Source organism: Sminthopsis crassicaudata, chromosome 5 (assembly GCF_048593235.1).
Source record: "Sminthopsis crassicaudata isolate SCR6 chromosome 5, ASM4859323v1, whole genome shotgun sequence".
NCBI classification, from domain to species: Eukaryota; Metazoa; Chordata; class Mammalia; order Dasyuromorphia; family Dasyuridae; genus Sminthopsis; species Sminthopsis crassicaudata.
The window spans coordinates 52,541,293-52,565,147 of record NC_133621.1 but is presented as its reverse complement, the minus strand read 5'-3'; the positions used below and the strand labels follow the sequence as shown (position 1 = coordinate 52,565,147).

Genomic DNA, 23,855 nt, shown 5'->3' with positions numbered 1-23,855 from the left:
CTATAGTAGTCTATACTTGCTTAAAGCAAGGGAGTAGAGACCAGACTTGGAGTCAGAAAGACCTGAGTTCAAATTAGCAGAAGAAATGCTTCAAGGATGAAATGAGGCAGAAAATAATTTGTGAAGAGGATGAGGAGAATTCTTACCTGTACCAGATGTTTGGAGAATAAGGAAAAAAATCAATTCAGTACATCTATTTATTTAATAATTTAATGGACTTATTAAACCCTCTACTAACTATGGACCAGCAATTATATTAATTACTGTGAATAAAAAGAGAAATGAAATGAATAACCTTTATTTAGGTTAAATAAAAAAGTTTTTAAAAATGCCATCAAAAAGTGGTTAATAGATAAAATAAATAATAATTAATTATTAATAATTGTAATTAATAGATAAAATAGGTATTGACATTGTATGCAATGAATAATAACAATTTCATTTGCTGTAGTAATCCATATTATGTTCTGAAAGTTATTGGTATCTTAAGCAAAATTCTGGAATATCTTATTAAGATTATTTATAGTTTGTTAGGAGTCCAAAGGGAAGAAGTAACCATGGCTTCATTGAGAATAGCTCACTTCTAATTAACCTAATTTTATTTTTTTAGAGGAAATCAAAGGATTCCTGTAGATTGTTTATGTAAATCTCAGCAAATTATTAAGGAAATTTTCTCATGTTTTTCCTTTATTTTGGATAAGATAAAAAGATATAAGGCATATGATAGTAAAATAGGTGAATTACAAGATACAAAAATGATCATAATTGGGTGAATCTCAAGGTGAAAGATTGTGTCTGTTAAAGTATCCCAAGGATCTTTCCTTGACCCTGGTTTCTTCAACATTTTTATCAATGACTTTGGTCAAGGTATAGATGATATTCTTGTCATATTTCCAAATGTCATGAGCCTGGGAAAGACTAGCTTATACAGCATATAAATCAGAAGCTCAAAAGATTTCAAAGTGTTAAATTTGGAAGCTGATCAAATAAGATGTAACTTTTGTAAAATGATATTTTGTTTTTTCAAATAGTTTTCAACATCCACCTTTGCAAAAGCTCATGTTCCAAATTTATCCTTTCATTCCCCAGACAATAAGCAATTCAATATAGATTAAATGTGGGATTCTAAACATATTTCCACATTTGTCATGCTGCTCAAGAAAATAAGATGTAACTTCTAATCCAAACTGATCAGCATTTATTAAGCACCTACTATGTACTGGGCACTGGATTAAGAGCTGAGCATATAATTAATAAAAAAAGACAACTCCTACTCTCAAGGAGCTTTTTTTTTGGGGGGGGAAGGGGAAGAGACAATAACAAAAGGAGATAGTAAAAGGGGAGAGGACACAGGGATATCAGGAGGTATCTTGATCATGGAGTTAAAATCTGGCAGAGCAGCAGATGCAAGGTAGGATGAGTTGAATCCAATTACTTCACTCAATTAAGGAAGACTTTGGGAGGAGTTTTATAAAACTTCAATTAACGTGTTAGAAAAACAACCCAGCAGGTATCACTATCCAAAAAAAATTGGATGGGCTACATGAGATTCCCTCATCTCATACATCTTGTTCTTCAATCCTTTCACATGATGTCCAAGTTAAGAGACTTTATGGGTAATCTAGACTAACCTGGACTTGACCCAATTCCTTTGGTCATACCCCCAACCAATGTCAGACATCATGGGATCACGATTTTGGACTTTTGTCTTAGTGGAAGGAGGGCGTTCCTGACAGAGTTGTGAGTGTAGGATTATAGACACCTTGGGGCCCCTTCAGAGCCTGGACCCAGGTGATCAGTGGCCTTTTGTGTCCTTCTCTGTTTGAAGGAGACAGGGTAGAAACCTCTGACTTTGAGGAAAGGATGAACTTTTTCCTAAAGAAGAAAAATAATTGTTTTTTTTTTGTCTGTTTTTCCCCATAGGCTGCGGTGGAAATCTCACGACTCCAGTCGGCACCTTCATGTCTCCTAACTATCCGATGCCTTACTACCACAGTTCTGAATGTTTCTGGTTGCTGAAGTCCAGCAGAGGCAGCCAGTTCGAACTCACGTTTCAAGAATTCCACTTAGAGAGTCATCCCAATTGCAGTTCAGATTATTTGGCTGTATGTATAATATTTAATTTCACTTTCTATCTTCCTTCTCACTCTGGATCCGCAATGCATCTATTTCTTTGTTTTTTAAGGTTTAGAAAAGTGCTCTTTTCTATGAAGACAGAATATATTCTCATATGTAATGAAGGTATACACACATATGCACAAAGGAGACTTTCTAATGAGGGAGTATGAATGGGTACTTGTGTTAAGAGAACCAGGATTCTTGACATTTCCTTCCACTGATGGAAGTAGTAATTGTTCTCTACCTTAGTAAATGATTTCATGAGATGCTGTGACTGAAAAAAAAATCATCACCCACTGTTCTACCTGATGAGGCTCTTGGAACTTAAACTGCTACTCAGATGAAAGATATCCATTTTGTTGCCAAGACCATACTTGAAACCTTTCCAGCCTGGCAGGACCTGAGAAGGTTTATCACCCTCTGTGGTACAATCTTTGAATCCAGGTTAATCTCTCCTGTCAGAGGATTCATCAGTGTAGCCTTTCAGTAGAAATTTGTATAAAATGGATATAAAATTTCTCAGGTGTTCCAAAGATAGTAGATACATAAAAAATAATTTTAGGATTAAAGTGGTAACATTCCATCGTTTCTGTATGTATTTGCTATGGATAAATCCCAGTAATTTGGACAAGTTGTGGCAAATGAAAAGCAAAAACTACCATTTTTTTTCAAAGCTCGTGCTTTGCAAAGTGACCAATTACCATCATAAATGTCAATAATCAAATTCAACAAATTCCAAAGTTTTGATGATATTAATGATTATCTTTTAAATTTTGGTTCTGCTCTAATTAAGTAATCTTCAAATAAAAGACAGACAGACATTCAAACATAAAAGATAGTTAGATAAGCATTTATTAAGGATTCATTATATACCAGGCACTATGCTAAATATTGAGCATACAAATATAAGCATAATAAAGAAAGAAAGGAAGGAAGGAAATAAAAAAAGGAAGGAAGGAAGGAAGGAAGGAAGGAAGGAAGGAAGGAAGGAAGGAAGGAAGGAAGGAAAGAAGGAAGGAAGGAAGGAAGGAAGGAAGGAAGGAAGGAAGGAAGGAAGGAAGGAAGGGAGGGAGGGAGGAAGGAAGGAAGGGAGGGAGGGAGGGAGGGAGGAAGGAAGGAAGGAAGGAAGGAAGGAAGGAAGGAAGGAAGGAAGGAAGGAAGGAAGGAAGGGAAGGAGGGAGGGAGGGAGGGAGGGAGGGAGGAAGGAAGGAAAGGAGGGAGGGAGGGAGGGAGGGAGGAAGGAAGGAAGGAAGGAAGGAAGGAAGGAAGGGAGGGAGGGAGGGAGGGAGGGAGGAAGGAAGGGAGGGAGGGAGGGAGGGAGGGAGGGAGGAAGGAAGGGAGGAAGGAAGGAAGGGAGGAAGAAAGGAAGGAAGGAAGGAAGTAAGGAAGGAAGGAAGGAAGTAAGGAAGGAAGGAAGGAAGGAAGGGAGGGAGGGAGGGAGGGAGGAAGGAAGGGAGGGAGGGAGGGAGGGAGGGAAGGAAGGAAGGAAGGAAGGAAGGAAGGAAGGAAGGAAGGAAGGAAGGAAGGAAGGAAGGGAGGGAGGGAAGGAAGGAAGGAAGGAAGGAAGGAAGGAAGGAAGGAAGGAAGGAAGGGAGGGAGGGAGGGAGGAAGGGGAGGGAGGGAAGAAAGGAAGGAAGGAAGGAAGGAAGGAAGGAAGGAAGGAAGGAAGGAAGGAAGGAAGGAAGGAAGGAAGGAAGGAAGGAAGGAAGTAACCTCTTAGTGTTTATATTCTAGAGGAGGAAAACAACATTGAAATGAGAACTGAAGAGGGGAGGCTGATATCTATGGGAGTGTAAGGTATTAAAGTCCAGAGTCAGGAGTAGAAGAGTAGGAGAGAATTGAGATGTATCTGGCCCCAAAACTTCCTCAAAAGTTGGTTCACAGTTTATATTCACCCAGGACATAAGGGATCTGAACATCTAGGAGGAAGGGGAAACCAGGGTCGAGACGGAAAAATTTAGAGATTCAAATAATCAGACAAGCCAACAAAATAAATTAAAGAGCACATGTAAAAACTCCACATAGTTGGTTTAAAACTATGCCTGCTAACCTTAACAAAATAATAATAAAGTCATTGTTTTTGTTTTCAGGTCCTTTTCTAATCCCCTATTTCCGCCTTCCATTTTAGGCAGTATTTTGCTATATTTCATTGCTGTTAGCCCTTAATGACTAATTTTATGCTTAATCACTTTATTAGATTTTTTTTTTATTAGAGTTTGACCTCAAGTTTGTAAGCTTCCTACTATAGACATCTACATCCATCTACTTTCTATCTGCTGATTTTTAGGATCATAATTTTTTTTTCTGTCCTCCCCTTCCCTTCTCCTGTTCTTCCTGCTCCATTTTTCTCTCTCTTCCTCAGGAATCTTCCTACAGAATGTTCTTTTTTTTTCTTACTTGACCTCATCTTATTTGTACCTGTGCACAGATGTGACAGGGCTGCAATTTGTGTCCAGAATCTGCCACTATTGAAAGCAGTTTTTTTAAATTTTTTTTTTTATTTTTAGGTCTATGATGGTCTGACTGAAGATGCTAATCTCCTAGCCAAGCTTTGTGGAAATGAGATACCCCCAGTGATTCGGTCCACTGGAGATAGTATGTTCGTAAAACTGCGAACAGATGAAAAGCAGGAGGGTGGTGGTTTCCTGGCCGAATATAGTCAGAGTAAGTACCAGGAGTTGGGTGCTAGAGTGGGTGATGAAAAAGCACCTCCTTGCGCTACAGTGAGATAGAAACGAGCCATTCAGAGCAATGCCCTGGGACCGCTTATCCTCTTAGTTATGGGGTGAGATGAGATTGGCCTGATTTGGGAATAAAATGCTCATTCAACAAGTTAAATCTCATAAACTTAAGGAACATTCTGTGCCAAGGTTTTACATCTGGGCAGGATAATAGGATTGTACATATTGGAAGGGATACTTGAAGGCGTCTAGTCTAACCCCCTCATTTTATAAAGAAAGAAACTGGGTCCCATAGAGGTTCTCTTTCTCTCAAAATCAAACAATGACAGAGGCAAGGATTTGAACCCATTTTGTTTGTTTACAAATATTTTTGTTTTTCTCCAATATCTTACCAAAGAGGATCATTTTAATAATTTTAAATATTTTCTTTTTTTTATGGCTTCAGTGCTAAAATCTCTGAAAGATTCAAAGGTTTACAGAGATCCTTAGAATTGTTTAACAAAATTTAAAACTGCACTAAAACTTTTGGGACAACCTATACTTTCTAGAGACCTGTATTTTCTCTGGTGTGTGTAATTTAACAAATACATTTTATCTAGAGAACTATTTATTGAAACTACCCCACAAATATTTTATCTGTTCCCAGAATTACTATAAGTATAATGATCATATCTTTGATTGCCAGAAGCAACACTTCTTGAGTTTTTTTGAGTGCATTTTAAGTTCTTTGGAGTCAGATTTGTTGAAGAAACCCACAATTTAAAAAAAATCATTCAAGGGAGTCACATATATTTTTATGACTGTGTCTTGAAAATTGGATTGAAGGTTTAAAGAAAAAATAATTTAAGTCTTCAACAAATCTAATTCAAAACTCCATGAAAAAATTGAAAGACAATCCCTCTCTTACTGGTCTCATGGTTGTTTCTGACTCTGAAAGAAATGATCACACTGATTCTGGGAACTCTGGAAAAGGTAGATAAGACAAGCCATGGAAATTCAAGTTCATTAACATCCAGGAAAATTGTGTCTTCTTTTCTTTTTGACTAAATCACTTTGTCTTTCTATAGAAATCACATTTTCTTTTAATATTTTCTCTAGACCTCTAAAGGCTACCAATTTCATGATGCTATTCATGTTGAAAAGGGCTAAAAAAAGAAAAATGAATCACAAGGATCTACTTCTGGATTTATCTTAATTATAGAAATATAAATTAAATGTAAATTCCTGACTACTCTGAAAGCCCTTACTTTTTGTGTTCTATACCAACTATCCAAGATACAGAGGAATAGTCTGAAAAGAAATTACCTCTATGCCAACCCCAGATTCCCCCAGTGTAAAGAAAATCTTGAGCACTGATTATTTGCACCCTATACTCCCACTAAACAGCACTTTGTATCATAGACAAATGCTGTATTATGGCAGAGTCTTCCCCGATTATTTCAAGAAAAAACCTTGGATGGATGCCCTGATGGACTTGTGTTATTCAAAATTCCAGTTGATTATAGCTTACATTATAAGAGGATTTTATACACTTTAACACTGATAAAGTGTTATGGACTGATAATATGGACTGCTCACTTCGCAGCTAGAAATAATCTTATCTAAAAATGAAATTGTAAGTCACTGTTACAATGATATCTGAAATGTAAGTTCTTCAGAAAGTCTTCCTGGAGTTTTAAAAGTACCATTGAATATACAAATTTTTAGACATCGCATTCTTATTGTAGTAGGGACTAGGTTGATTCTCAGGTACTTTTGAACCCTGGGTTTTAACTGTATCCTGATAAAATTTAATGTTACAAGCAAACACATAATTTTTCCTATTCCTATATCATCCTGTGAACAACTATTAACTTCAAGGTGAACTGCCCTACTCATTTTGTGGGTATCTCTCTGGAGTTACTCATCATACTGGTCATTCAAAATCCATTTTCCCTCTGTCATTTGATTTGACTCTAATCTATATATGCAACCAAATCATTATCCATCTAAGGACTGAGCAGGGAAGAATAGAGATAACCATTCATTTTTATGTAGGTGATAGTTTCTGGATAGCATATTCCGGGCATGTCAGCAAGAAAAATTAATACAATTCGCGATCTGAATTTGAAAGTGTTTAGAGAAAAGGGGTTTTGTAATATGAAAGGAAGACAAGTTCAAGTTCAGTCAATAGGACACATTTTATCCCTTGCATTTTTTTGTGTTTACCCATCAGCCAGCTGAGCACACACAAATCACATACTTAATAGTAATGAACTAAAATGATTCTTTCACATGAAAAATTAAATCCCAGATTGCAGATTCTTTGGCTGCAGAGCCTTGGTCCAGATAGATTTTAACAGGAATAGTTGAGGATTGCCCAGGGCATCCAAACCCATTGATGGAACCTCAGGCACAATTTTAGAAAAGCAGGGTTCTGGTGAGAGTGCATACAGTTTGAACAATGAAAACATGCCATTACTCTATTTAATTCTGATAATAAAGAGAAGAAGGGAAAGACCCCTTGGACAAATAATATACTATATGTGGCTTGGCCAAATATAGGCAACTCAGCAGAACCTGAAATATGTCCTATGTCACTCTCGTATCCGTGGTTTTGCTGAAGGCTTAATTTAAAAACAAAGCAAATTCTGGATTGGAATAAAGTGTTTGCTATTTATTTTCTTTTGTACATTTTATTCCCTCCCATTTTTTGCTATTCTGCTTGATGACTAGAAAAATGAATTATTCCCTTATTGTGAATTTTACACTGACTTTACAGTGTTTGCCAAAGTCACGTCATGACCTTCAGTTTTTAGCACTACATAGCATCCTGTACTTTCACAGTGTTTGGACTAGAAATCAGCATTCCTGTTCCATTATCACAGTGGTGCTTCATTTAGGGTATGTGAACTTGAAAAAATGATAACTATTTCATCATAATTTGTATCCTTTGTAATCCTAAATATTTTGTTTTATGCATATGAAAACATTATTCTGAGAAGTCCTCCTAACCTTTATCAGACTTCCCAAGGGATCCAAGCCCCCAAAATATTAGCCTTGCTAGAGTTCTTTCAAAATTGGGGAGCTAAAATTCAGAGTAATGAATTCACTTCTCCAAGTCAACAAGTCATAGTGATTCAGTAAGAAAGTTAAGCTCTTCTAATCACTCCCCAATACAATTGCACTCTTTCAGTGTGCTACTTTGATTCTGCAAGGGACTTTAAAACTTTTTGAAGCTCATTTAAAGGCAACTTTTCATGTTTTATTCTAACAGGGATCCTTTCTATTATAAAAATGCCATGCAAAGTATTTATTAAAAGGCTATAAAATACAGATGTTTCCTTGGGAAGAGAAGCTCCATATACATATCTTGATGTAATTAGATGAAGTATGAAAATGTGAATATACGTGACTAAGAAACACATGGTGCTAGCTACTCATCATTATTTTTTTTCAGCTTGCCAGGATGTGGTGATTGCCAATCTTTCTCATGGCATCCTAGAAAGTATAAATTATCCAAATCCCTATTTTGAAGCTCAGAATTGCAACTGGACCATCGAAGTAACAGCTGGCAACACAATAAACTATACTTTCTTAGCATTTGAATTGGAAAATGATGAAAACTGTGCTGTTGATTATTTGGAGGTAAGTAACTCTAGATAAGCACACTGACTCGAAAAAAATAAAGTGGGCTGGGCCTGGAGTGAGAAGGACCTCAGTCTAAATTTGACCCCAGATACTTATTTGCTAGTGATAGAATTTTGGGCAAGTCACTCAATCTTTGTCTGCCTAAGTTTCCTATAAAATGGATCTAATCACACAGGGTTATTGAGAGATTCAAATGATACGTAATTTTTAAAGCTTAGCAGAGTATCTGAACTTACATGTTCCCTTCCTTGTTTTCAAAGAGTAGACTATATGGAGCTACTATTAAGTTTTTAGAGCCCTGTAGAGTAATTATCTAGTACACAGTCGGCACTTAATATTGCTTGATGGATTGTTTTTTTCTTAATTGATAGAGTTGAAGCATTTTTCCTTTTGAAAGCAGAATCAATGCTTTCAGAATGGAGGAGATATCAATAACTATCCAATCCAACATACACTCCCCATAAAAATCCTCACTGAAATATACCCAATGAAGGATCCAACAGCCCTCACTTGAAGATTTCCCATAAAGGAGAATCCATTTTCTCCCAAGGAAATCTGTTCTACATTTGGAGAGCATGATCATGAGGAAATCAAACTTTGCCTCTTTGCAGCCTCTCGTCATTGTTCCCATTTTTGTCTTATGGGGTCAAAGTAAACCTTTATTATTCCTTCTTCTGCTTTCAAGGTCTTTCAAATACTTGAGTATGATGACTTTTATCACATTCCATTAAGTCCTTTCTTCTCCAGTCCTTCACATTTTCCTTATATGGCATGGACTCTGACTAGGGAGACATGTACATTTGAAAATATGTGTAATGTAATATCAAGTAAATATGTGTACACATATAAAGTACTTAAAATAGGGTACTATGGGAGGATGGGCACTAGCCTTTGGGAGGATCAAGAAAGACTTTATGCAAAAGATAATGCTTGATTTGCATCTTAGAGGAAGAGAGGGACTTTGAGATGGAAAAGAAAGGAAAGATATATTAAGATAGATTCTCTATATTTTGTCTGTTGACATCTGGAGTATGATGTTCTCTTCTGGGCACCACTGTTTGTTTTTAAAATTTTTTTACTTTTTCATTTTTTACAGTAACATTTAAAAATGCACTTAATGGTATTTTATTTTTCCAATTCAATACCCATCTTTATAAGATTTTGAATTTCAAATTGTTCTCCCTTGCTCCCTTCTTCCTTCCTCCCCAAGACGATAAGCAAGCCAATATAGGCTGTACATGTGCAATCATGTTAAACATATTTTTGTATTTATCATGTTGTGAAGGAAGAATCAGATCAAAAGGAAAAAAAAAACACAAGAAAGGAAAAAACAAATTAGAAAAAGTAAAAATGTGTGCTTTGATCTGCATTCAGACTCCATTATTCTTTCTCTGGATGTGGATGACATTTTCCATCACAATATTTTGGCATTGTCTTGGATCACTATAGCTGAGAAGATCTAATTCTGTCACAGTTGCTGATCAGACAATGCTGATGTTACTGGGTATAACGTTCTTCTGGTTCTTCTCACTTCACTCAACATGAGTTCATATAAATCTTTCCAGGTTTTTCTGAAATCCACATACTCATTATTCCTTATAGAACAATTGTATTCCATTATATTCATAAACCACAACTTGTTAAACTATTTTTTAATTAATGAGCATCCCTTGAAAGTCCAAGTCTTTGCCACTGCAAAAAGAACCACTATAAACAGCACTTAGTGCTATTGCTAGATCAGAGAATATACACATTTTTACAGTCCTTTGAGCATAGTTCCAAGTTGCTCTCCCAAATGGTTGGATTATCTCACAACTCCACTAACAATGCATCATTGTCCCAGTCTTTCCACATCCTCTTCAACCTTTGTCATTTTTCTCTGTCTGTTATATTAACCAATCTGAGAATATGGGTGTGGTACCCTAGAGTTGTCTTGATTTGCACTTCAGTAATGATGTAGAGCATTTTTATATGACTATAGGTAACTTTAAAATTTGATCTAAAAATTTCCAATGTTTCTAATAAAAGCTTCATTTTTAAAATACATAAAGAACTGAGTGAAATTTATAAGAATGCAAGTCATTTCCCAATTGATAAATGGTCAAAGAAAATGAATAGACAATTTTCAGATGAAGAGATTAAAGCCATTTATAGTCATTTAAAAATATTCTAAATCATTATTGATTAGAGAAATGCAAATTAAGATAACTCTGAGGTACCACTTCAAACCTTTCAGATTGGCTAAGATGACAGGAAAAGTTAATGATAAATGTTGGAGGGGATGTGGGAAAACTGGGACACTGATACATTGTTGGTAGATTGTAAAGTTATCCAACCATTTGGGAGAGCTATTTGGAACTATTCCAAAGCCTATAAAACTGTGCATACCCTTTGATCCAGCAGTGTCACTACTGGGTATATATCCCAAAGAGACATAAATGAGTGAAAAGGACTCAAAATGTGCAAAAATGTTTGTAGCAGCTCTTTTTGCAGTGACAAGTAACTGGAAATTGAGTGATTGTCCATCAGTTGGGGAATGGATGAATAAGTTATGATACATGAATTTAATGGAATATTATTGTTCTATAAGAAATTATGAGCAGGATGATTTCAGAAAAATCCAGAATGGCTTATATGAACTGATGCTAAATAAAGTGAGCAGAATTAAGAAAACATTGTACACAGTAACAACATGGTTATGGAGGATGAGCTTGGCTCTTCTCAACGATATGGTGATTCAAGGCAATTCCAACATATTTGGGATAGAAAATGCCATCTGCATAAGAAATAGAATATGGTTCTAAGCATAGTATTTTCACCTCTTTTTTCTTGTGTTTTTTCCCTCTTGGTTTGATTTTTTTGTACAATATGACAAATATGGAAATATGTTTAAAAGAATAACGCATATTTAACCCATATCAGATGGCTTGCTGTATTAGGGAAGAAGAAGGTAAGTGAAGGAGGGAGAAAAAATTGGAACACAAAGTCTTTAAAAAGTGAATGTTGAAAACTGTCTTTACAATACAAGTATTTGGAAAAAAAAGTTAAAAGAAAAAAAAAAGAAAGGAGGCCTTTATGAGAAACACTGGCTGTAAAATTTGTTTCCTAGCTTTCTAGTATCCTTCTAATCTTGGTGGCATTGATTTTATTTGTGTAAAATCTTTTTAATTTAATGTAATCAAAATTATCCATTTTGTATTTTATAATGTTCTCTATCTCTTGTTTGATCATAAATTCTTTCCTTCTTCAAAGATCTGACAGATAAACTATTCCTTGCTCTTCTAATTTACTCATAGTATCACTCTTTATGTCAACATCATGTACCCATTTTGATCTTATTTTTGTATATGGTGTAAGGTGTTGGTCTATACATAGTTTCTGCCAAAGTGCTTTCTAGAACCCAGCAGTTTTTGTCAAATAGTGAATTCTTATCCCAGAAGCTAGGGTCTTTAGGTTTATCAAATGGTAGATTACTATAAGTATTCACTACTGTGTTTTGTATAGCTAAATAATTCCACAGATTCATCATTGTATTGCTTACCCAGTTTCAGATAGCTTTGATGATCACCACTTAATAAAATAGTTTTAGATCTAGTATGGCAAAGATACCTTCCTTAGCATTGTTTTCATTAGTTATTTTGGTATTATTGAGCTTTTATTATTCCAGACGAATTTTGTTATTAATTTTTCTAGGTCTATAAGATAAATTTTGGCAATTTAATTGGTATAGTACTGAATAAGAGAATAAATTTAGGTAGAATTGCTATTTTTATTATATTCACTCATCCTACCCATGAACAACTGGTATTTTTCTAGTTGCTTAGATCTGATTTTATTTATGTGAAGTGTTTTGTTGTTGTGTTTATATAGTTCCTGGGTTTGTCTTGGCAAGCAGTCTCCTAAATATTTTATATTTTCTACAATTATTTCAAATGGAACTTCTCTTTCTATCTTTTGCTGCTGAGCGTTATTATTGATATAGAAATGCTGATGATTTGTGTGATGATTAAGAACTTTGCTAAAGTTCTTATATTTCAAGTAGCTTTTTACTTGATTTTCTAGATTTTTCTAAAACATTCTAATTCCTTCCATTTCTTTTTCTTTTCATTGCTAAAGTTAATATTTCAAGTACAATATTGAGTAAAAATGGTAAAAATTGTTTCATACTTGATCTTAATGGGAAAGCTTCTAGCTTATACCCATTATGTATAATGTTTGCTGATGATTTTAGATAGATACACTTATCATTTTATGGAAAGCTTTTATTCCTTTGTTCTCTAATATTTTTAATAGAATAGGTGCTTGTATTTTATCAAAAGCTTTTTCTGCATCTTTTGAAATCATGATTTCTGTCAGTTTTGTTATTGAGATGGTCACTTATGCTGATAATTTTCCTAATATTGAACCAACCCTGCAATCCTGCTGTAAATCTCATCTGCTGATAACATCATTCTGGTGATATTTTTGCTTATATTTTATTTAAGATTTTTGCATCAATATTCATTGGAGAAATTGGTGTATAATTTACTTTTGGCTCTTTCTCATTTAGGTATCTATATCATATTTTTGTCATAAAAGGAATTTGGCAGAACTCCTTTGTCTATTTTCATATATACATACATACATACATACATACATACATATATATATATATATATATATATATATGTGTGTGTGTGTGTGTGTGTGTGTAATATCAAGTTATCAGTTCAGTGGTTTTCTATTACTTTCAATTTTTATTAGCCTCTCCTTTGATTTTCAGGATTTCTAATTTGGTATTTAGTTGGTGATGTTTAATTTATTATTTTTCTAGCTTTTAAAGTTGTATGCCCCAATTCATTGATCTGCTCTTTCTCTTTTTTTGATATAAGCTTTAGAGATTAAAAAATTTCCCCTAGGTAATGCTTTGGCTGCATACCATAAAATTTCATATGTTTTTTCATTATTATCATTTTCTTTGATGAAATTATTTATAGTTTCTGTTGTTTGACTTACTCATTCTTTAGGATTTGAATATTTAGTTTACAATTAATTTTTAATATATTTTCCATGGCTATTTATTAATGTAATTTTTATTGCTTCATGACCTGAAAAGGACCCATTTAGAATTTCTGCCTTTCTCATTTAATTGTGAGGTTTTTATGCCATAATATATTATTAATTTTGGCTAAGGTGCCATTTATTCCTGAGAAAAGTTATGTTTCTTTCTATCCTCATTCAATTTTCTCCAGAGTTCTGTCATATCTAAATTTTCTAAAATTTTATTTACCTCTTTAACTTCTTTCTTGTTTACTTTGTGGTTAATTTTATCTAGTTCTAAGAGGGGAAAATAGACGTACCCTAGTGGTTTGGTTTTATTTTCTATTTCTTTCTATAAAATTTAATTTTAGAAATTTGGATGTTATACAAATTGGTATATATATGTTTATTAGTGATATTACTTCATTATTAATGATGCCTTTCAGCAAAATATAATTTTCTTTCTTGTCTCTTAATTAGATCTATTTTTGCTTTTGCTTTGTCTGAGATGCCCCTGCTTTTTTCCTAACTTCAGATGAAGCATAATATATTTGGCTTCATCCCTTTACCTTTATTCTGTATGTATCTCTCTGCATCTATCATGTTTTTAATAGATTACATATTTTAGAATTCTGATTTTATTCTCTGCTATGTTGCTTTTGTTTTATGGAAGAATTCATCTCATTCACATTGACAATTATCATTACTAATTCTGTATTTCCTTCTATCCCGTTTTCCCTCTGTTTATACTTTTTTCTCTTTCTCTCCTTTTACTTGTTCCTCTTCATCAGTGTTCTGCCTATGACCACTGCCTCCCTCAATCTGCTTTCTTTTCTATCTATATTCTTCCTTTTCCCCACCCTGACCTTTTCTTATCTTCCTCACCTCCTACTTCCCTAAATGGTAAGATAAATTTCTATATCCAAATGAGTGTCTATGTTATTCCCTTTTTGAGACACATCTGATGAGAGAGCAATTCAAACAGTGGTTACCCCCACTTCTTTCCTTCTACTATAATAAGTCTTTCATATCTCTTCATGTAAAATAATTAATCTCTTTCTATTTTCCCCTTTCCTCTTCTCTCAATTCAATTCTCTTTTTCATCCTTATTTTTTATATCATCCCATCAAAGTCAATTTATACCCATGTGTTCTGTCTGTATGTGCTCCTTCTAATTGCCCTAATAGAGGTACTTTTCTTAAGAATTACATGTATCATCTTCTCATGTAGGGATATAAAAAAAACTTGCACTTATTGAATGAATTAAAATTTGTTAAATTTTTTTTGCATCACAAATTCTTTGAATCTTTTTCTAGCTCCTTCCCCACTTATTAAGAAAGGAAGCAATAGGATTTTAATTATACATGTGAAATAATGCAAAATATGTTGTAAAATGTTTAAAATTATACTTTAATTCATATTTAAAGTTCAGTAGTTCTCTATCTGGAAGTGGATAGCATTTTTTATCATGAGTTCTTCAGAACTGTCTTGGATCATTATATTGAATCAATAGTTAAGCCTTTCACGGTTTCTCATTTCAGCATTGCTGTTACTAGGCTTAATCTCTCTTGATTTTATTTACTTCATTCTGCATTGATTCACATAAGTAATCTCATGTTTTTCTAAAACCATCCTGCTCATTATTTCTTATAGCACAATTGCATTCTATCAGTCCTATACCACAACTTATTTAGCCATTTCCCTAATTGACAGTCATGGCCTCAGTTTCCAATTCTTTTGTCTTCATAAAAATGCTGCTTTAAATATTTTTGTACTATCAATCCTTTTCTTTTTCTTTAATCTCTATGAAATGTAGTCATAGTAGTGGTATTGCAGCGTGGAAAGGTATGCATAATTTTATAGCCCTTTGGGCATGATTTCAAATTGTTTCCCAGAATAGATAGACCACAACTTCACCAGCATACATTAGTATCCTTATTTTTACCATATCCCCTCCAGAATTTGTCATTTTCCTTTTCTATCATGTTAGCCAATCTTCTAGGTGTGAGTTGGTAACCTCAGAGTTGTTTTTAATTTGAATTCTTCTGATTAATAATGGTTTTAGAACTTTTTTACCAAGATAGCTTTGATTTCTTCTTTTGAAAACTGTTCAAATCATTTGACCATTTATCAATTGGGTGATGGCTCTTTTAAAAAAAATATTTGACATTTAAGTATATTTGAGAAATGAGGCATTTATCTGAGAAATGTCCTATAACATCCCCCCCATTTATTTTTTCTTCCAATTTTTATATTGATTTTGTTTATGCAGAACTCTTTTTAATTTTATGTAATCAAAGTGATCCATTTTACTTCCTTTGATCCTCTCTATTGTTTAATCATAACTTCTTCCCATATCTATAGATCTGATAGGTAAAATTTTCCATGCTCCTCTAATTTGCTTATGACATCACAAATCCTCTTCTCAAGAAACTTTTACTAAATGGGGAAAAGGCATGGATACCGCCAATAAATGTAACTTAAGAGAAATGAAAGAAATGGGAAGAACTTCAGGCAAAGTGTTTTAGAGAGAGAAACAGAGACAGATAGAAAGAGACAGAGATAGACAAAAAAAGTAGATTTTACCTGGAACAGAAATAGTACAAATGGAAGGACGTTTTAAAGAGGCTAATTTGTGGCTCAGCCAAAATTGGAACAAGTTGTCTTATGAAATAGTCAGTTTTTCATTACTGGACACATTCAAGCCAAAGCTGATGTCATTCATCAAAAGTCAAACACTTCCTATGTGTAAGACGTTATACTAGATATGGGGAACAAATAAAGATAAGTAATACAAAAGGAGACCTTAATTTAGTAAAAGTGAGGCAAATAAAGTGCCAGACAGGAGCTGTGAAGAGAATCATAATGGAAGCCTACAACTGAGCTGGCAGACATGTCAACACAGAAGATGCCAGCTAAATCATTAGACAGAGAGTAGTAGCACTAGGTATCAGGGAAAACTTAATTGTCTAACATAGCATTCTTTAATGGAAGTTGAATAGTAGCCATACATCCTTCATCCAATGGACCAGCATCACACAATGCTAGTTTTCTCCCAGGGATCACAATCATAATTATCTGTCCAAATGGTTTTAAAGACTCTTTGGTCCAGCAAAAAGACCATTAGTCACAAAAGCTTGCATTTTCTCCACCTTTAATTAGCAATGCAGCTTTTTCCCTTCCCAATCCTTCTTGATTTCCTTTTAATGCATTTGCCTAAGCAAAAATGATAGCAGTCTTATTCAGATATGCCCCTGACTAAAAGGATAATGTCCTTCCCAGAAGGATTTTGTTCTGAGGATCTGAAGGGTTGAAGCTTTCAACACTTCATTTCATCTCCTTTCAAGGAAGTGGAAGAGATCTTCCACTGCAGCAACATTCCAAAGAAATGGAATCATATCCTTTCTTTTCAGCAGGGAGGAAGGAATCCTTCAGCTTCTAAACTTTAGTCAACAAGCTAGCCTTCTCCTCTATGATTCCCAGATGAGCCTAAGTGGGAAAAGACCAAGACCTTCCATAGTTTAGTTCCCTTTTATATTTACTTTCCATCTTTCTCAATGAAGTATAAGCTGGTAAGTCACAGGCAGGATGGAGCCATAACCCTTAATCCTCCTGGTTGCCATATTCAGTAGTCAATAGCAGGGTCAATTTGCTGTTTTTTAGTCATTTTTCAATTGTATTCAAATCTTTGTGAGCCTATTTGAGGTTTTCTTGGCAAAGATATTAGAATGGTTTGACATTTCCTTCAGCTCATTTATAGATGAGGAAACTGAGGCAAAGAGGGTGAAGTGACTTGGCCCACAGTCGCTCAGTTAGTAAGCGTCTGAGGCATGAAAATGAATCTACCTGACTCCAAGTTCCACCTCTGTGCTAACCCTCACTAAAAAGGAGACTCCTTTATTATGCCTTTTGTAAAACCATTGTGTGATAACAGGGGAAATTTTATGTGATGGTGAGGCAATGGGGCCATCAGAGGAGCATTGTCCTTGGAGGTTCAAATTATCAAAAAAATTTTAGATGGCTGCCTTCTTGTGTTTGTATTCACCTACCCACAGTGAATACTCTGTATTCTGAACATGCATTTACAAAATTGCTTCCACGTTCCTCCTTTATGTGACTATCTATCATGGGGATAATTCCAAGACAATACTGATTCCGATGTACAATATGCATGGCCATATTATTCAGTGAGCCATATTCTCATCTGTGCCTTCATCAATCTTTACCAGTAAATTAGTTTCTTAGGAAGTTAGATTAATAAAAGTACAAGCTATTGTTTTCCTCTTACAGATTGTTAGATGTAGAAAGGGGACTACATTGTGGAAGAAAATATTTATTAATTAGTATTTTTAATAGAGAGGCGACCTTTGAGAGTATCTCGTTTAACCCCCAGGAAGTGATTTAGTCACTTAATGGCTCAAGTATAACTGTCTGAACATTTATTTTTAGGATGTCCTTATTGCCCAATATCTTAAAAATAATTTATTAATGGAGAATTACCTTGATAAGAATTAACAAGATAGGAATTACCTTGAGATTAATTCTCCATTAATAACAAAAGATAGAAGACTTAAACATATTTTTAAATCCATGCTGGTACAAATTAACTGTATTTTGAATAATAACATTTTAATGGACTAATTTTCTTCATATATTTCTATGATACCAAAAAAAGATTGTAATAAAAGACAGCATAAATATTGTAAGAAGTTAGCTGATCATCTTCCCTCCTGAAATATGATAAAATCCTGAGGCTGAAGCGGAAAATTGCCAAGTAACATCTGCATGTCAGGAACAACTGATAATTTCCTTTGGGTGTGTACTTAGCACTCTCTCCACAGATCCCAAAGGCTGAAGCTTTTCTTTGTAAGTGAACATGAGCCTGCCTTTATGTCTCTAAATATGAATTATCTGGAGAAAGCAGAAATGAAAATGTATGAATAGGAATGAAACTCAGTAACTATAGCAAGACATTAGAAGGGCTCCTAGCCTTGTGGTCTGTGTTTGAAGCCAAGCTATCTTCACAACTGTGGATGCTGCCTTGAATTGGTTGGTTTTCTTGCTGACATGCGAGGTCCAGAGTCAGTGACTAATTGTTTATTTTTAGTTTGGGATTGCATGTTTTCTACTTTTTTGGCCCCACCCTGCCAGCACACAGTAATGTGACTTTTCCTCTGCCTTTGGGAAAACTGGCATCTCTGTACAAGATCTGTTGCTCAGTGTGAGGGGCTGCATGGAATGGAGGGTGATGTCAGTGGAAGCAAAGCAAACTCATAAAGTTGTCCCTTGGGGGGGCGACCTATTTGAGCCCTTCGATGGGCCCTTCAGCCCACATGGGTGCCATTGGCAGGATGGATTTTACAATTGTTAAATGACAAAAACTGCCCTTGTGCTTAAAAACAAATGTAAAGCTCTTAAAACTTTTTTTTTAAATAATTTTTTATTATATATTTTTTTATAATATTATCCCTTGTATTCATTTTTCCAAATTATCCGCTCCCTCCCTCTACTCCCTCCCCCCGATGACAGGCAATCCCATACATTTTACTTGTGTTACAATATAACCTAGATACATGTGTGTAAATACCATTTTCTTGTTGCACAATAAGCATTAGATTCAGAAGGTACATGTAACCTGGGCAGACAGATATTAGTGCTAACAATTTACATTCACTTCCCAGTGTTCCTTCTCTGGGTGTAAGCTCTTAAAACTTAAAAGAGTTGAAGGGGATTCTTTTAGAACCGTTCCAAATGGAATCCCAAATGGTTGTCACAGCCTAGTAGCCTTAACACCTGTGTAAATAGACTTGGAGGTGGGTTGGGGGTACTGAGAGACATCTACTAGAGTGTAAAACACACCAAAAGTAAAAAGAACTAGTTCCTTATCCCAATTCTGCTATTAATTAGATATGTGATCTCAAATAAGCCATTACCCCTTTATTGGGTCTCACTTTCATTATTTATAAAATTAGAAGTTTGAATATGATGAATGAATGGATGAATGAATGAATGAGGCATTTATTTTTATTTTTTTTTTAAAATGATTTGCTCCTTTATTTCTCTACTTTTTTTTTTAATTCATTTTTCCAAATTTTCCCCTCTCTCCCTCTACTCCCTCCCCTAGATGACAGGCAATCCCATACATTTTACATGTGTTACAATATAACCTAGATACAATATATGTGTGTAAATACCTTTTTCTTGTTGCACATTAATTATTAGCTTCCGAAGGTATAAGTAACCTGGGTAGATAGACAGTAGTGCTAACAATTTACATTCACTTTCCAGGGTTCCTTCTCTGGGTATAGTTATTTCTGTCCATCATTGATCAACTGGAAGTGAGTTGGATCTTCTTTATATTGAAAATTTCCACTTCCATCAGAATACATCCTCATACAGCATTGTTGTTGAAGTGTACAGTGATCTTCTGGTTCTGCTCATTTCACTCAGCAACAGTTGATTTAAGTCTCTCCAAGCTGAATGAGGCATTTATTAAGCACTTACTATTTACAAAGCACCATGCTACTCTACAAATAGAAAAGTAAGAGGGGCCCTGCACTCATGGATCTCCCGTTGCAACGGTGAATTACATGGCCTGTAAGGTCCCATCATCTTTAATGGGTCCCTGTTTTAAACTGGTTTTAAGTTACAGTCAATCTGTCTTGCTCTCTAACCTCTCCATGTTGTGTCTTTTCTTTCCCTCCATTTTGGGAATTAAGTAGCTAAGTTGCAGGGATTCAGAGGGGTCTGGAAGAGAAGTAAAAAGAAGAGCAAGAGGAGCAAAAGGCAGCAGTGAAGGTGTCAGCAACATGGAATATAGTTAGCTTAAACATGTAAAGTCCTACCAACCTCCTCCTCGTACCTCACTGAGGCAAAGTATACAGTGCCTTTTCCTAGAAGATGCTATTTAAAATATATATATATATATATATATATATATATATATATATATATATATATATATATATTCCTACAAACTCTCCTCATTTCTGACCTTGATATGAAAGATTATTAGATTTCATGAATATAAAAAATGTCAGGTGGGGAGAGGAATCCCTCCAATATACTTTGGGAAATTGGCCCTGGACCATGCAAGTGACTCTTCACTCCATAAAAAACCAATTTGTCACAGCAGCACATTTCAAACGATGGTGTCCTGTTCTTTTTGTTTATTTGGGATTTTCTTTGGTTGTCTGACTTGCTAAGATGATTTCTGTGACGCTTCGGAGAGGAATGGTTTCCACTAGAGTTGCTTTTCCCTATCAGACAACTGCTCATTTTTGCCTTCTTTCCCCGCCCCTGCCCTGTCTACCTCCTACTCTAATCAATACTCAAGAACAATTTTTGTGTATTGCTTCAGGAAACTGTTTTCATTTTTAGCCTTTTACTGGGACTGTTATGCTTGTAATTTACTCTCATTGATGACTGTCTCCATCCCCATGGGGAAGACATTCTTTTATTATTAAAATTGACTTTTTAGCTCCACTATAAACTCATTGATTCAATTTCTCAAAACCAAAACTCCGTAGATGGATTTTCTGCTTTGAACAGTCATTTGTTCCATAGACAAAAGAGGAGGTTTTCTACTACTCTGCCTTGATTTCTCCCTAGGGGGATGTGAGATTTATTTAGTTATCCATTATCTGCCAATGGCGGTAGTTTCCTTTGGAATCACTGTGCAACAGGAAAGGAACCAAAATGGAATATTTTCCATTTACTAGTTAGAGAGGCCTGACTTCTGTTTTATTTGTATTGATCCAAATATAGGCCGTACTTTTAGTCCAAATTTGGCTTATATAAAACCTGAATATGGCTTATGCTCAATCAAATTAACCAGCAAGCATTTAAATGACTACTGTGTGTCAGGCACAGCTCAAAATGCTAAAGATACAGTAGAAAGGCAAACAGTAGCTCTCAAGGGATGCACATTCTAATGGGGAGAGAATGTGTCAGTCTATAGATACTTAATGGAAGGTAACCTTATAGGGGGAGACTCCAGCAGCTTGGGTGGGGGAAGGAGAGGAGCAGGAAAGGCTTCCAGAAAAAGGTGATGTTTGAGCTGAATCCTATGTATTATTGCAGTTTAGAATTTGCTCATTTCCTCTGCAATAGCAGCATCTTCACCAGCAACACCCATAGACTTGAAAAATTGATAGAGCTGATGGAGATCCTAAGAGAAATCTTCATTTAGCAGATGGAAAAAAAAAAACAAACAAAACAAAACAAAAAAACAGAGACTTAAAGAAGTTGTTTTTTTTTTTTTTTTTTTTTTTTTTTTTTTAAATTCTTTCTTCCAGTAGAATTAGAATCCAAAAGTCAGGTTTTCTGATCGCTTCATCCAGTTCTTTCCAGCTGGGATTAACAAGCAACAGCTAGGACGTAGCATGGCATGACATAATGTTGATTTAGAGTAGGAGACAGTGGGTTTGAGTCATGGCTCTGTTACTTACCACCTAGATGGCTTTAAACTAGCCATTTCACCTTAGTGAGCTTAGTTTTCTCATCTGTGCACCAAGCTTCTCCTTAACATTTAGTTTCTTCAGCTGCAAAAGACCTGTTGCAGCTCCAGAGTGCACAGATTCTGTCTTTAGAAGGAGTAGTGAAGTAGAGTTTTCAAGTGAATCCAATGTCAGGTAACAACACCATTAATCTTCAGAAGGATGTATGGAGAGAAAATAGAGAAATTTACATCAGTTTTCATTGTTAAGTAGAGAAATGTGTCTGACAGTATCATAGAACAGGAAAATACCAGTGAGCTCCTGAAATGGAGAGGCTAATTTCTTAAAACTCTGAATTCTTCCTGTCACAAATGGAGACCATCAAGAGGATGGGAGATATTAATTTTTAAAGTGAATCTTTAGATATTGACCAATTTTTTTCCTTTGACATATATTCAATACATCAATGAGAACAAGAAAAAAAAAAGTGGCTGCTTAAAGTAGGCAGGTGGTGCACTTGATAGTTATCTTCCTGAATTCAAATCCAGCCTTAGAACCTGCTTACTGGCTGTGTGATTTTGGGTAAGTCACTTAATCTGTTGGTCTCAGTTTCCTCATCTGTAAAATGGGTTGGAGAAGGAAATGGCAAACCGTTCCAGTGTCTTTGCCAAGAAAACCCCAAATGAAGTCACAAAGATGACTAAAATATTGAGCAACAATTAAAGTAAAATCTACAAAAAGAGAAGGAAGAGTTTGTAAATCATTGTACATATGCACAGGATCTTATATTTACACTTGGAAGGGACATTAGTCCCAACTGCCTCTCTTTACAGATGAGAAAACTAAGCTCACTAAGGTGAAATGGCTAGTTTAAAGTCATCTAGGTGGTAAATGACAGAGCCATGACTCAAACCCACTGTCTCCTACTCTAAATCAACATTATGTCATGCCATGCTACGTCCTAGCTGTTGCCTGTTAATCCCAGCTGGAAAGATGGAAACACAGTTTTTATATTTCATGTAGCTAGGATGTTGTAGGGGCAGAAGCATTGGGAATCTAGTCTTTGAGAGAAAGGAAGCTTGCAAGTTAGATCCACATTAGTGTGAATAATGAATCCCCTGAAGTGGTCACAGGCATTCAAATCCCCACTGTCTGAAGTTATAATTATGCAAAACATAATCATATGTCCCAGCTCAGTGGAAATAGGCAGTGCACATTCAAATCATGGGACCACTTCAGGGAATTCAGTAACTGCATTAATGGATCAGAGTGCTCATCTCTATGGACTTGCAGAACTCTCTCAAGTACTAGATCAGAAGAAGTTCTCTTCAGCTTCATGATTGTGTTGTATTTGCTTTTTTTCTTTTTATTTTAGCAATGTGTATATGGCTTGAGTGTCCCCTTTACACATACATCAAAATACAGTTAAAGGTGGCAGAATCTGGGAAACCCATGTATGTGTTGTTGGTCAAAGCTCAAGCTGAATCTGGATTTTTTTCTATACTTTTTTTCAATACATTTAAGTTAAAACATTTTGACATTCTGAAATGTTCTTTTCTGTGTTTTTAGATTCATCTCTTTCTGTTTGTCATTTAAAAATCTCCCCACTTTCCTTGTGTTCCTTTTTATTTGGTATGGAGCCTTTGCATATTTGTGGGTCCAAATCATATTTGCTTTTGGGAAAAAATCAGGATTCTCCTAAGTATGTAAGTGTTTTTATCTGGTATTTTGTATACACATTTCTCCATAGTTGATGAGTGAAGTATTAGAGTACCAGCTGAAAGATCTCATTTTAGGCGTCTTGCCTACATACAACAGGTGACCACATTCAGTCAAATGAAATATGCTCTCAAAACAACTTTGATAAATTTCCCATGGGTGAATTCAATCAGATGTAAAGCTTTGTCTCCTTCATGGTTTTAGGCAAGCAAAGGTGAAGCCTTGGAGGGAAAACCATGTAATATTTCCT

At 35.1% G+C, this 23,855-nt stretch overlaps 1 protein-coding gene across 2 annotated transcripts in view; it reads left to right on the top strand.

Annotated features, from left to right (window-relative positions):
• The window catches only part of CUBN (cubilin), a 290,121-nt gene that overhangs the window by 75,526 nt on the left and 190,740 nt on the right, over positions 1–23,855 (top strand). For both annotated transcript variants that reach the window (XM_074266686.1, XM_074266685.1), the window contains 3 exons: positions 1,924–2,105; positions 4,626–4,782; positions 8,239–8,426. In XM_074266686.1, coding sequence (XP_074122787.1) covers positions 1,924–2,105; positions 4,626–4,782; positions 8,239–8,426 — 527 coding nt within the window. The remainder of the gene's footprint in view (positions 1–1,923; positions 2,106–4,625; positions 4,783–8,238; positions 8,427–23,855) is intronic.